The sequence below is a fragment of the Monomorium pharaonis genome, chromosome 3 (assembly GCF_013373865.1).
Source record: "Monomorium pharaonis isolate MP-MQ-018 chromosome 3, ASM1337386v2, whole genome shotgun sequence".
NCBI lineage: Eukaryota > Metazoa > Arthropoda > Insecta > Hymenoptera > Formicidae > Monomorium > Monomorium pharaonis.
In genome coordinates this window covers 4,500,164-4,513,293 of record NC_050469.1, presented here as the reverse complement: position 1 = coordinate 4,513,293, position 13,130 = coordinate 4,500,164, and the positions used below count along the sequence as shown (strand labels likewise).

The 13,130-nt window shown below is 34.5% G+C and overlaps 1 protein-coding gene across 3 annotated transcripts in view; it reads left to right on the top strand.

Annotated features, from left to right (window-relative positions):
* The window catches only part of LOC105837291 (zwei Ig domain protein zig-8), a 296,303-nt gene that overhangs the window by 164,844 nt on the left and 118,329 nt on the right, over window positions 1–13,130 (top strand). For all 3 annotated transcript variants that reach the window (XM_036285010.1, XM_036285011.1, XM_036285009.1), the window contains one exon: window positions 5,755–5,945. In XM_036285010.1, the coding sequence (XP_036140903.1) occupies window positions 5,755–5,945 (191 nt within the window). The remainder of the gene's footprint in view (window positions 1–5,754; window positions 5,946–13,130) is intronic.

The window sequence follows — 13,130 nt, the reverse complement described above, 5'->3', positions numbered from 1 at the left end:
AGCCATCCGGAGGTTCGATCGTATTGAGATCGCGCGAGCCGAATGAAAAATCGAAACACCTGAGCGACGTTGCGTGACGGGAATGCGACGCGGAACACGTCGCTCCGAAAATCACCCGTCGCGAACGACCGAGATATAAAGGCGAGAGAATCGAGAGGGCGAGAGAGAGAGAGAGAGAGAGAGAGAGAGAGAGAGAGAGAGAGAGAGAGAGAGAGAGAGAGAGCCGTGCGGATGGCCTCGAAGAATATATACTGTCTGTCTCGGATATTCGACGGTCACCTCGGCCAGCCCGGGATGGGCCGGGAGAGCTGGTGAATAGTAATCTGCGCGGAGCACACTGCCTTATAAAGCAAAGACCGCCACCGCGTTGCGGGATGACGTGTGCCATTTCTATGCAAACTACATGTATGTATGCAGGTGGTGGCGCCGGGCTACACGTTTAAGGCGGCGGATAGGCCAGACGTAATGCCCTGATGTAGCCTAGCATTTTGGTTGCTGTTATACATACGGGCTCCTCCTTGCCAACGTCTGAAGCGCTCTTTGCCTCTCTCTCTCTCTCTCTGTCTCTCTTTCACTTCCGTTCGCCACTCTTTCACGTCCTCGCCACTCCATTCACCCCCGTTCTCTTCGTGCCCTCGATTGACGAGACTAACCCTTCGCCTTATCTTTTCTCCTCGTTTCCGTTTTGCTGCTTTTACTCTCGTTTTGCTTCTCGTTGCACCTTCGTCACGCTCGATCTTTCTCTTTCTCGCTTTCTTTCTCCCGTTTTTTTTTCCCTTTCTCATCATGCAACTTTTTCTCGCTCGTTCGTCGTCTCACTTCGTCGACATCGATGGAACGTAGTCGATTGAACGAATCGACACGAAACAGAAGGAAAAAAATATTCTGTCAGATGCACGAAACCATTTATTGATTTCCTAACAAGCAAGAGGGGCTATCACGCGAAGCGGATTCTATATTTTGAATTCCGATCGTCGGACGTAATCTTGACGACGAAAGAACTTGACGCCTCTCCGAGGCAATTTCTTCTTTTTGCCATCTTTTTGCAAAATATGTTATAAGATTTCTTTTTTCGAACTAAATTGAAAATTTCGATAAAAATCGAGATAACGCTTCGGACGATGACTTTGTGCTCCATTCTTGTTGGGACGACGCGGCCCAAAATCGACCAAACACTAACAAGCTGAGCTTCTAGCGTCCGGAAAGGGAGAGATAGATAGATAGAGAGAGAGAGAGAGAGAGAGAGAGAGAGAGAGAGAGAGAGAGAGCGTGCACGGAGTCAGCAGGGCTAAATTACACGTTCGATAAAATAAGCACGGGAGCACACAAAGCGTGCCCGTGAAGCGCTCAGCCGCACGCGCGCGGATCCTTTGTCCGCAGCCAAGCGAACGTGTTTTTCAGGAATTCGGCGCCCCCGATTGCTTCTGTCTGCGTATATACATCCACGCGCTCGCGCGCGCAAGCGGCCCACTTACCCCTTTTACTATGGCAGAACGCGCATCCCTTTGTTTTCTAGAGGCCTCCATTATGCTTTCAAACATGGATAACCGACTGACAAGTCAGATCGTGCGCAATATATCATACAATAGCCAAATAAAAATAGGAATAAATCTATCTTTCATTCTTCTTTCTATTTTTTTCTATGTCACTGTAGATAAAGATGATTTCTGTCATCTATTTGCGCTTGTCCAGCTATTATCAATTATTCTTCTAGTTTTTCCAGCGCGGAGTATTTTAGTTTCATTGTTGTTAAGATTCACGGGAAATTTGAATGTACAATAAATAATTAAATCTTACTTAATTATTTAATTATTTAATATATTAAATAATCCATTAGAGCACATACATCGACACAGATTACTTGACATCTTAAAATATTTCTCAGTAAGCTGTGTAAACATTCTTAATTTAATAATTAAGTTGACCTATTAATTAAATTACCAAATATAGTATCCAAATAATCTAGTGATATATCGTATCAAAAACGCACATCTAAATCACTTTTTATTGGAACATGAAGAAATGTTTTCTTGCGTATGGAATTTTATTGTCTTTTAGAAAGGATTTTAGATATTTGGTTTTTAGAGATGTTCATTATGGAGTGCAACACCCAACTAATCAACGAATGGTGAACTGTGTAAAAACCTCCGTACTAGATTTGTGTTAATGGAAAGAATTTTATCCAGAGGAAGGATTGAGAATACAGCAATGGAACCAGTTTTCATTGCCACGAATCTTTGAAGTGCTCGAAACGAAAAGTGAATTCCTCAATGCTCGACGCGCGCGCGCACACACAAACACACACATCTGCATTCCATAATCTACCTGATAATTTACCGTGGGGATTATTACATGATGGATGCAGAGAACACGGAGTCTGCAACAATCGTGTACTCTGCATTAGCGTGGCGTTTGTAATTAATTATTTTCATTCATTATGCCGCGTACAATGATGTTTGCTGGCATTAAATTAGACAACGGAACGTTGTTGCATCGGCGGAAACTCGCGGCAGCGAGTACCTGATGCTTCGATCTAAATAATTTGCGTCGCTTCCAGTTAAATAAAGTGTTGAAACTTCGTTATCGTGAAACAAGTGCAACATTCAATGCACGCGAAATTGAGTAACTGACACGATATGCAGTACAACATGGAAGTCTGTAAATAAACACTATACGTTGTTTAGAATGAGATTAGCAGAGTTAGATTGCAAATTAACTACATGTGCGTGTATTTGCAAAAGAACTAGCAGTTTCGGACTTTGAATCACTGATCACGTGGCCTTTTAATATGGCAATAATCCGCTATTTACGCCGCAGAAGTCAGAAAAAATAGAGTAAAGGTAACTTCCTGGCAATCACTGCTCATGCTTTTGTATTATGTTAGTTTGACGTTTTAAGAGATTGTAAATTATTTTTTATGCGCCTTATGTTCCTTATGTGGAATATTTAGAAGAAAACAAAGCAGAAGAATGTTTAATTTTTTTTAATACAAGAAAATAAATATTTTGTATATCTAAATTTTTTATAATAGTAAATAGTACAAGTTTTTATTGGTGTACTATATTTTTTTTAACATAATAAATAATATTTGATAAATTAAGTTTTCACTATATCTATGTAAGTATTACTCTATATATTTTTCTCGGAAATATATTTTTCTCGGAAATATATTTTTCTCGCCTTCTCATTAAAAATAACGCATTTAACAAACTTCCCGTTTAACTTTGTTTTACTTTATGTCCCGATTAAATTTACCGTGTATTTACTTTGCCACTTCTTTTTACGAGTGGTTAAAGGACTTTCCGAAATTTGGCGTTCATGGAAGCCCCTGGTATTTCAGTTTCCTCGATACTTTGATGAATACGAGTAGCGGTCAAACACGCGCTCGCTACTTTCAGGTTTCCCGAACTCGATTTGCCACCATCTACGTATATATATATATATATATATATATATATATATATATATATATATATATATATCGAATATATCATATGTGTGTGTGTGTGTGTGTGTATACACATATGTATTCAAAATACACACACACACACACACACACACAAAAGATAGAATCGAGAAACGCAAGGCGTTTAGAATGCCGAACTTTTCCGCAGCCGAATCGAATCCCCGATGAAAGGAAGACCCACATGAGAGCGGTATAGCATGGATGTCTTCTTCCTCGCGCACAAGTTGAATTTTCCTTCTAGTGCATCCTGTTTTTCGTGAATTAAAGATATTTACACGGATACGTTATGCGTCAGAGCATCTTATTCCCGACGCTCTTCGTTGAATGCACTTAACGGAGCAGCGATTTTTACTCTGCCATTTTATAATAGACTTTCGATTTTATACGAACAACAATAGAATGAGTAACATAAGACGAAAAGGGAATCAGAAGTAAAAAGATATTTCTTCTGTTTTTATTACATTCGACACGATGGCAGAGATTCACATTTTATCCTACGTACAGCTCAATTAAACAAAGTGATATTGGAATTCCTTCCTCCATTTATACAGTTCCTTCTGTCGATAGATCTTATTTCTTAACGTTACTCTTTTATAAGTGAGACGTATATTTCTCGACATTATAATTTTATAAATATGAATAATTACTTACTAAAGATGATTATTTGATTTCCTATTTGGGACTTATGAAAAATCAGATTTTTACTTGTCGAAGATGTCAATATCTGAGTTATTAGATCAATTTGAATAAATTAAATATTTAAAGTTTTTAAATTTTTTTATCTGAAAAAAACCTAGTTTCTTAATTCATCTAATTGAATAATTATAAGTTTAATAAAATTTGAAAAAAATCAGAATATATCCAAATATTATATGCTATAAGTAATAGTAAAGTGGAATATGTGATCTGGCTTATTTGAATATGTATGTGAAAGATGAGATAATGTAGTTTTTTTTTTCTCTTAAGGTAATGAAAATATTTACACACATTTTATATTCGATTAAATTCCACAATCTCTCTCTTTCTCTCCCTCTCCCTCTCTCTCTCTGTCCAAGATTCGTAAACTTCCTTTTTTTCCGCACAAAAACACGAATGCTGAAGGATTCGGACCATAGTAATTCCGAGGGTAACATGAATAAAGTTTTGTGAATGCGACGCGGACGGTCGCATTTTCGAGAGCGCATCGCGTATGCGCCCCGCCACGCGTATCTTTTTTTTCCTCTTCCTCCTTTTTTTATACGGACGCGTTCGCACGGCGTAAAAGGCATGTATGTCCGTTACGTATCCATGGATTATTCAAATGAGGTCAGGACGAGAAGCAGGCACATTTGGGCTCGCCACACCAGCGGCGCAGTCTCCTTGAATCGTAATCTGCTGTCGAGGGCAAACATCCTAAATCACCTGCGCTGTGCCCGGAAATAGGTCGTATCCGTGAAAATTTTAACAAAGCGCGCACACGCGCGCATTTGAAGAAAAAAAGTTTCTTCGCTCTTTCGGCTGCATCACAAATATCGTGGAGTTTTATCCGTCGGTGGTTGATGAAACGTGCGCTCTAATTATTCAAACGATCGCAATCAAAACATTACTTCTCTTGGCTAACCATATCATGTTTAATAGGCAAAGAAAAACGCAGTGTCATCATAAGAATCAATGCTAATGTAAAAATCAGATTTTATTCTGTCGCTAGCTGTTTTGCACGGGTATTAAATTATTAGTGTAATTTAACGACCAATACCATGTTTGATAACAATACTATTCCTGTTTGCTGTAAACTTGTCGGAATATACATATATATTTCGCAGCGCGCCTTTATATATATATGCTGTCCAAATAATGCCGCAAGACATCGTTATGGCGATGTGCAAACTGCCCCATAACTCGCACAGCACATTTCCCTAGGTGATTTACATCGAAAGAAATGAGCGGAGCGCGCGCGGGAGCACGGGTCGTCTTCCTAAAAAATTTAATAACAAGGTAATTCAGAAAGGGCCCGAGCCGTGGAAAGTAGTTTCTAATTCACGAGGGTCGGGGGTAAAACAAGCGGAATTCAGGACTCGGTTCCGCGTTTGTTTTCCTCCCGGCGTTTCCACTGTGCCTTTATAACTTCTATTTTTCTTTGTCCCCCCCCCCCCCCGATAAAAAAGTTCGCTGCCGGCGGCGGCATGGCCGGCGATAGCCCCCGACCGGATAATTGCGGCGTCGTTTGTCGACTTTTCTCCCCCTCGCCAAGACAATCGACTTAATTAAATTACCGTGATTATACCCACTGGTCATCTCTCTTCTCTCAGATCGACGCGTGCCCTACAACATCCCGTCGGATTGGAGGGCCCTTTGGTTCAGCAATCTCGACGAGCTGCAGAGAGTGAACGAGGCGAACGACAACAACACCGTTTCTAACGTCACGGTGCAATTGGGCGGCACCGCCTTCCTGCACTGCAAAGTTCGCAATTTGGCGGAGAGGACCGTTTCCGATGCCGAGGTAAGAAAGTAACTATGTAACCCTTTGCGTCGCGAGAAAACTTTTAAAAGAAGCGACCGATTTTCAACGAATGGCCGAATCAAAGCCGCAATCGAGGCTTTCATGCTACGACGAACCGATTTCTCTGGAATGACTATTGTGCCTCTTTTAGTGGATGCGATTCTTTCTCCTTAGCGCTTATCGCGCTTTTATATACTCACGTACTTCTGTATGCGGTAAAGGAAGACGTAACGCGCAAAATTTATGTTTGCATATAGAGCTATGGCAGTTACGAAGTGAAATTGCTATGGAGTACATTATGTGTTCCAAGATGTAAAATTTATTTGAAATAATTGCCTACCGATGCGGATGTTTAATATATTATATACATTTAATTATGTGATTAACTTAGGGGAGAGTTGCCGAACGCGTACCATTTAAGTTATTTTTTATTATGTTTCCCATTTGGTACTGATCAGTATGCAAATGAACGTTGGAAATTGTAGTTTAATATTTCAGGTACCTATTATAACAATGTTTCACCAAATTAATTTATTACTGGTCAATCGGTCGTCTAAATAATTTATTTAAAAAAGATGAAGTATTTAATAATTTATAAATAACGATAGTGAAAAGTTAAAAATCTAATTGAAATGAAACTGATTTAAATTTATTTTTATTTTATTTTATTTATTAATTGACATATTTTCATTTATATTGATTATTATATAGTTTTATTATCATTTATTAATCTTACACCATTTATTGGGATAAAATTTGTAGTATAAAATTTAGAAAACTTGATAGATTATATAAAATAGCGAATTTTTATAATAGTTGGAAATATGTATATGCAGTGAATATAAAATTTCCTACGATAAATCTTTTTTTATAAAAAATTTAATATAAAATTACATTATCCATAATTACGTTATTAACTACGTAAGTTGATAAAAACTAACTTTAACTGTATTTAATTTTTTTAATGTGTTGTTAGTGCATACAAAACAGGAGATGTAATTTATAACATTTTGTCTATATTATTATTATTACTGACTTTATATTTTTGTCATTAACTGTTGCTTATATTAAATAAAAATGTAAAATATAAAGAGGTATTATTTGAGAAACCAACATGCACGTTTATATAGCAACTCTTTCCTATATTGATTATATTAGCAAATATAAAGGAAATGGTAATATTATAATTACTCATTTTATGTACAATAACTTTGTTATAGTCAATATTTTTTATTGAAAAGATTATATTTACCAAAGTAATCTCTAATAGGTTCTCAATTCATAATTATGAAATATTTGTTACATCGAATATCATTTATAAAAATGTAGCGACACTGTAAAATAGAGCGAAGAGATACAGGGATAAAACGGCCTATCACACAAGAATAAATTTATAAAATTTATAAAAAATATAATAAATTATAATAAAAAAAGTTTTATTATAAAATAATATATTTATTCAAAATATATAAAGAGAAATTGTTGCAGTATATATGCAAATGTTTATACGTACACATAAGTTCTTTTTTGCATATAGACTATGGTACTAAAAATCTATAATACAAACTAATAAATTATAAATTAGCAGTAACACTACAGTTAACTTATCGTATTAATATTTTGGTACAAAAACTTTGAAAAAGAAACTGTGTTATTGAGACATCAGTACGCTTAATGGGTTACAATTACATTAACGAAAGCTCACGTTATTGTTTAACTTTGCATAACTGGAAATGTATCCAAATGAATAAAAAGTTAGCTAACAAGAAAGAACTGAAGTATACATACATTTGTGTGATAATACGCTCAAATTTAAAAAGAAGTGTAATGAAATGTTAAAATGTACGTTGGAAAAGTTTCTGGAAATGTTTGAAAGTAAAAAATGTCTGATAACAAATGTCGGCTATTGTGTATTAATACCACTACATAGCAGCAGATTTCTAAGTAACTTCAAAAGTAATTACTAGAATTTGTTACCTACTAAAGTAAAAATAATACGAGTGACCATAGTACCTACACACTCCATAATGTCATTTTTTTCTACGTTTTTTCTTTTCTTTTTTCTTTAAGGTAAAACATTACAAGCGTATTATTCGTATTATTTCTTGACGTGTCAGAAAAATAATAACACATTGTTTAGAAAGTTTGGCAGAATTTATCACTTATTTACATATTAAATTGCATTAATCATAATCGTTAATTACAGTTAACATATTTTAGTATCTTTTTATATTAAAAAAATGTTTTTATTTTATGACGCCTTACCATACATCATTTATGTAGAGATAACGCGTACGTATAAATAGTTATGCTAATGTCTACGCAATAGCAACACGAACATAGTACATGGTTAATCTTGTTCGTGTAACCATAGAACAACTCCATACAAATTTATTCATGTACACGAGCGTAATGGCCTCCTTTTGCGCATCCACTCTAACGCTTCGGAGTAGTAAGGCGATCGATGATCGCGACGCATTGAACCCTGCTGAGAGCACGGCAATCGGTATGCGATTCCACGGAAACGACGAACTCGTATTGGATACAGATAGACGCAATAATGGCGCCCGTTGAAGATGTCTTTATCAAGCCTTCGACTTACCTATGGGAAATCATTTTTATCCCTCACCGTTCCTCCTTCAACCAACCCTCGATCAACCATCAATATTTCGTAATAATATGGGAAAGTAAAAGCGGTGCTTAGGCCATCTCTTTCGCGCGTCACTATTGCGTCATCTTGTATTCGATAGCTCGGTATCGATACGTTAAATCGCTCGCAAGTAACGTGCAAGATTGATGCTGGCAAAAAGCCGATGACCGCGACAAATCCGCCCCAATTCGAAAAGACATCCTTACAGCGACGGCGATTCGGTGCAGGAACTTGAGAACTTTCACGTACAAGTGGCGAACTAGTAAGCTCGCACAGTAGCAAACCAACATAGTCTTCTTCGTCATTGTAGAATTTATAGGATCGGATGTCAATGACCGAAAGTCGGCTATTGTTCTGTAATATTGTCGTACAATAACGACGCTTTCAAACTTTCTACTTTAAATCTTTGTCTCGACACGTCCGACGACAGACTTATGATGTATGACCAATATTTCCGCGATTTATGGTTTATACAAAATTTAACGCCCATTGATGGTGTATTATTCCTTTCTTTTGCACTAGTAACAGTGTATCCGTGTTTGTGAAGTTTATTTGAATTTCCAATTTGAAATGTTTATCGGAGCGACTAATTAATTTATTTGCTATTTATTATTTTATATAATTTAACCATCATTTTGTTTAATTACGATTCCTAAATTGTAATGCAAGATATCGTGCTAACGTCGCAAAATTTCATGTATTTTGCCGTAAAACAATAACTCACTTGTATATACTTTTGTAAAATATCGAAATTTTCAATTTTAATGAAATTTAACTGATAAATCACAAGTTAAAATAATTAAATTATATTATTAATGAATATTGAATTTGATTGTTAAGTAATTTACGAATTTTGCTGATAATTGCAAATGAGAAAATATCAGCTTATGAAGCTTTATGATTTACCTAATTTGACTTCAACAGCTTATGGGATGGAAAAAATATCTTACGATTCTAAAATATAAAATTGCAAACTTTTCAGAGCAATGCATTTTGTAATAAAATATTGTGATATAATTTATTTTATGAAAGGTTTATTGAGATACTTTAGATTAATAATTTTTATTTTTATAATACAGCCGAAAATACCTTGAAACCAGACAAGATAGTTTTTTACAATAGAATATTAGATGCTGAAAATGATGTTGCGGGCGAAATTTTACTAGCACGTGAGATTTTCGAAATAATTGAGAATTTATGATACATGTCGAAAATAACTTTTTTTGCGATGTTGAATTTTTTGTAAGAAAGGTTAAAGTTATCTTGAAATTTTGATCAACAGTTGAATGTATTATTCATTCCCTCTGTAACATACTCTTTTTTAAATATTTATATCTTTTTAACTATGAACTCTCTTCTTTAATCCATTAAAGAATAGAGTTCTACTAATTTTTTATTATATTGATGCATACTGCATTTGTTATTATCTTTTATTGTTGATTCCTGGCGTAGGTGTTTCTATCACGAGGATGAGCGAGTTTTTTACTAAAGTAATCTCTTCGCGTGAAACAGAATGGGTAACGCTAAAACTACTTCAAAAGCAAAATTCTACATTTGAAGCTTTTTTAAATAATATGACTAAAAAGTAAGATTTCAAATCAAAAAACACCTTTTAAAGGGAATGAACAAATATGGTTTTAAACAGAAATTCTAGATAATGTCAATCTTTTTTAAAATATTTTTTAATCGTTATAAAAAGTCATTTTTAACGATGTATTAAACTTAATTTCGGACCTGTGTGTGCTGTCAAATTTAATTTGTGACACCGTTTTCAGCATAAAAAAAATTTATAAAAAAATTTTAACATAACATAATTTAAAAAAATTTTTTTGTGTATAAACTAGTGTCAAAATGAAAAGAATATTAATAAATTTTTTTATGGAGATAATTAAAATTTTATTTACTTGACATGAATAAAATAGAGGTAAAAAAAGTATCGTTTAAATTAACAAGAGAATGATTAATTTATAAAATTTTTATTTATAATTAAAAATGTTTATTTTAATATATTATTGTGTAAAAAGCAATTTTCTTTCACATATACAAACATAATGGAAAGAATGCATTACATCTGATATGTTCATAATAGTCCATTGGATTTATATAAATGATAAAAAAATTAGTACGTTTATTTCCAAATAAACATATTTCCAAGAGAACGATTATACCTGGGAATCTCGAGGTAAAAAAGTGAAATCTCCTGTGAAATCTCAAATGCCGCAACAGAGGCTGTCGCGAACCTGCTAGATGAAATCACTCAGAAATCCCGTCGGCTGGGTGATCCGCAAATTCACTTATGACGTCGTTACTTTTAATTCAATTATTTATGACGAATTCAACGGGTCGTTGCCGACCGGTCCGTATATCCACCCGATCATGGCGCGCGGCGTAACTGCATTATCGCGTTAGCAGTCAAACCGGGAAAGATTGATGGCGACGAAAAGTCGAACGCCGCGAAGTAATTTTGATAGAGCGGCCGAGAGAACGAGTGCCGGCGCTCTCTGCGAAGCCGCACACCGCGTGCTATCGATGTCGTCTGAGAGGATCTTTTTTTCTGTCCGTGGTCAGTGCGCACAACAGTGACATTGAGAGAGGATGCACGAAAACGCATTGCGGAAGGTGCCAATATAAACACGAAAGTCGATTATCAACATCTGGTTGCCGACTTTTTATTGGAAGGATAGCGCTTTCTTTTTCTTTCTTTCCCTCTGTCTTTTCCACCTTCTTGCGGCATCAATATCGATTTGCGCAGCATCGCTAGAGAGCAATATTAATGAATTACCCCTCGAAATTCCGATAATTAACGCGGCGTACTTTATTGGATCGGGAAAGCCATTTCGTACCGAGATAAAACTTGAATTGGAAAGGAGAGACTAAATAAGTTCACGAGATGCGCATGAAAAAGTATTTTGACATCGACCGCAGAGAATAAATTTGCGATTAAAATAATAATATAGTTATTTAATTTACTTGCATGCAGTCATTTTAAGTAAACAGTCTTTAAATAAACAATTACATTTGCATTTTAAAGCTAATGTGCTATTTAATATAAGATTATAAAATTGTAAAGATTGTCTCACTGTCATCTACAATAAAAGATTGCATATTTAGAGGAAATAAAATATTTAAGAATTTATTTTGAAGAATGTAGAAATAAATAAAGCAAGATGATGGTCAGGAAGAAGAGAAAATAATCGATAAGATATACGATAGGTTTTTAAGGGAGTATTTTAGCTTAGAGCGCGAAAGTTTGCTTACTTGTAGATCCTTTCTCTCTCTCTCTCTCTCTCTCTCTCTCTCTCTCTCTCTCTTCCCCTTTTTTTAATAAAGAAAACTACTGCACATATTTTTCTATGCTTTTACGCAATATTTTGCAAATACCTACAAATTTTGGTATGGCTAAGTGCAAACTTGGGCGGAAAAGTCTAATGGAAAAAGCTATCGGCAAATCTTGATTTTTACTAACAATAAATTTTTAATTAAAGATAAAAATAATAATAGAAGAATTAATAATTTTATTACAATATAAATGTAATCCGTGTTTATTATTTAACATCTTGTAAATGTAGAAAGACTTTTTATATTTTCTTATTATTGTATATCTATATTATATTGTTTTTAATAGTAAAGTATAGCGAAAAATTGGTAAAAATAATTGTTATCATAGACTTTATTAAAAAATCATGGAATTTTGCCAACTTTGGCTATATGTTTATTAGTTTTTGCGTTATGCAAATTCAAGAAAAAGAAACATACCTTTTAAGTTGGCTGACACGATTTCTCAGAAACTACTGAAGTTATAAGAATACTGAAGTTACTTTAATTTGTGTAAAATATTTGTCTGTTTATCGTAGGAACTAGGATTATTGTGATCTCTATACATTAACTATTTTTTTATATAAATTCAATCGACTTTATAATCGACTTTTAAGAAATGATACTTGTTCTTTAAAATTATGCAGTTTTAATAATTTGTAATAATTTCAATTAATCTTTTTTACAGATAGATATGTATTTCATGTGCATTTAAAATAGTCAAAGTTAAAGATAGTTTTTGTAGATATATAAAAGCGTAGAAAAAAAAATATGTACAGCAATTTTATATTTAAAATTAATTTTTTAAGATTAACCTACTTTTTTACACTCTAGACTAGAATACTCTTTTAAGATATTAAGATGGCAGTCTTTATTTCTTTTTTTTTAAGATTTTAGAGAAATGATTTTAAATCCTATATTTATATTTACATCGCTAGAATATATGCAAAATATTTTATCCCTAGACGATTACTTTTCTGAATTATACTCCTTTAGTAGTCTTTTAAAGTCATAAACATAATTTTTCATATTCTCACTGTAATTTTCCCGAAGCGATGAGATTACGTATAAGGGAAGCATGAAATACGTGGTTTTGTAAACTAGCGTAATTAGTATGAAATGTGGTTTAACATCGGACGCAGGTGTGGGGAGAAGGAAACACAGCGGGATATCTGACTTGGCGTCTTTGAGGGACAAGGATCCTTTGTCTTGACGATCGT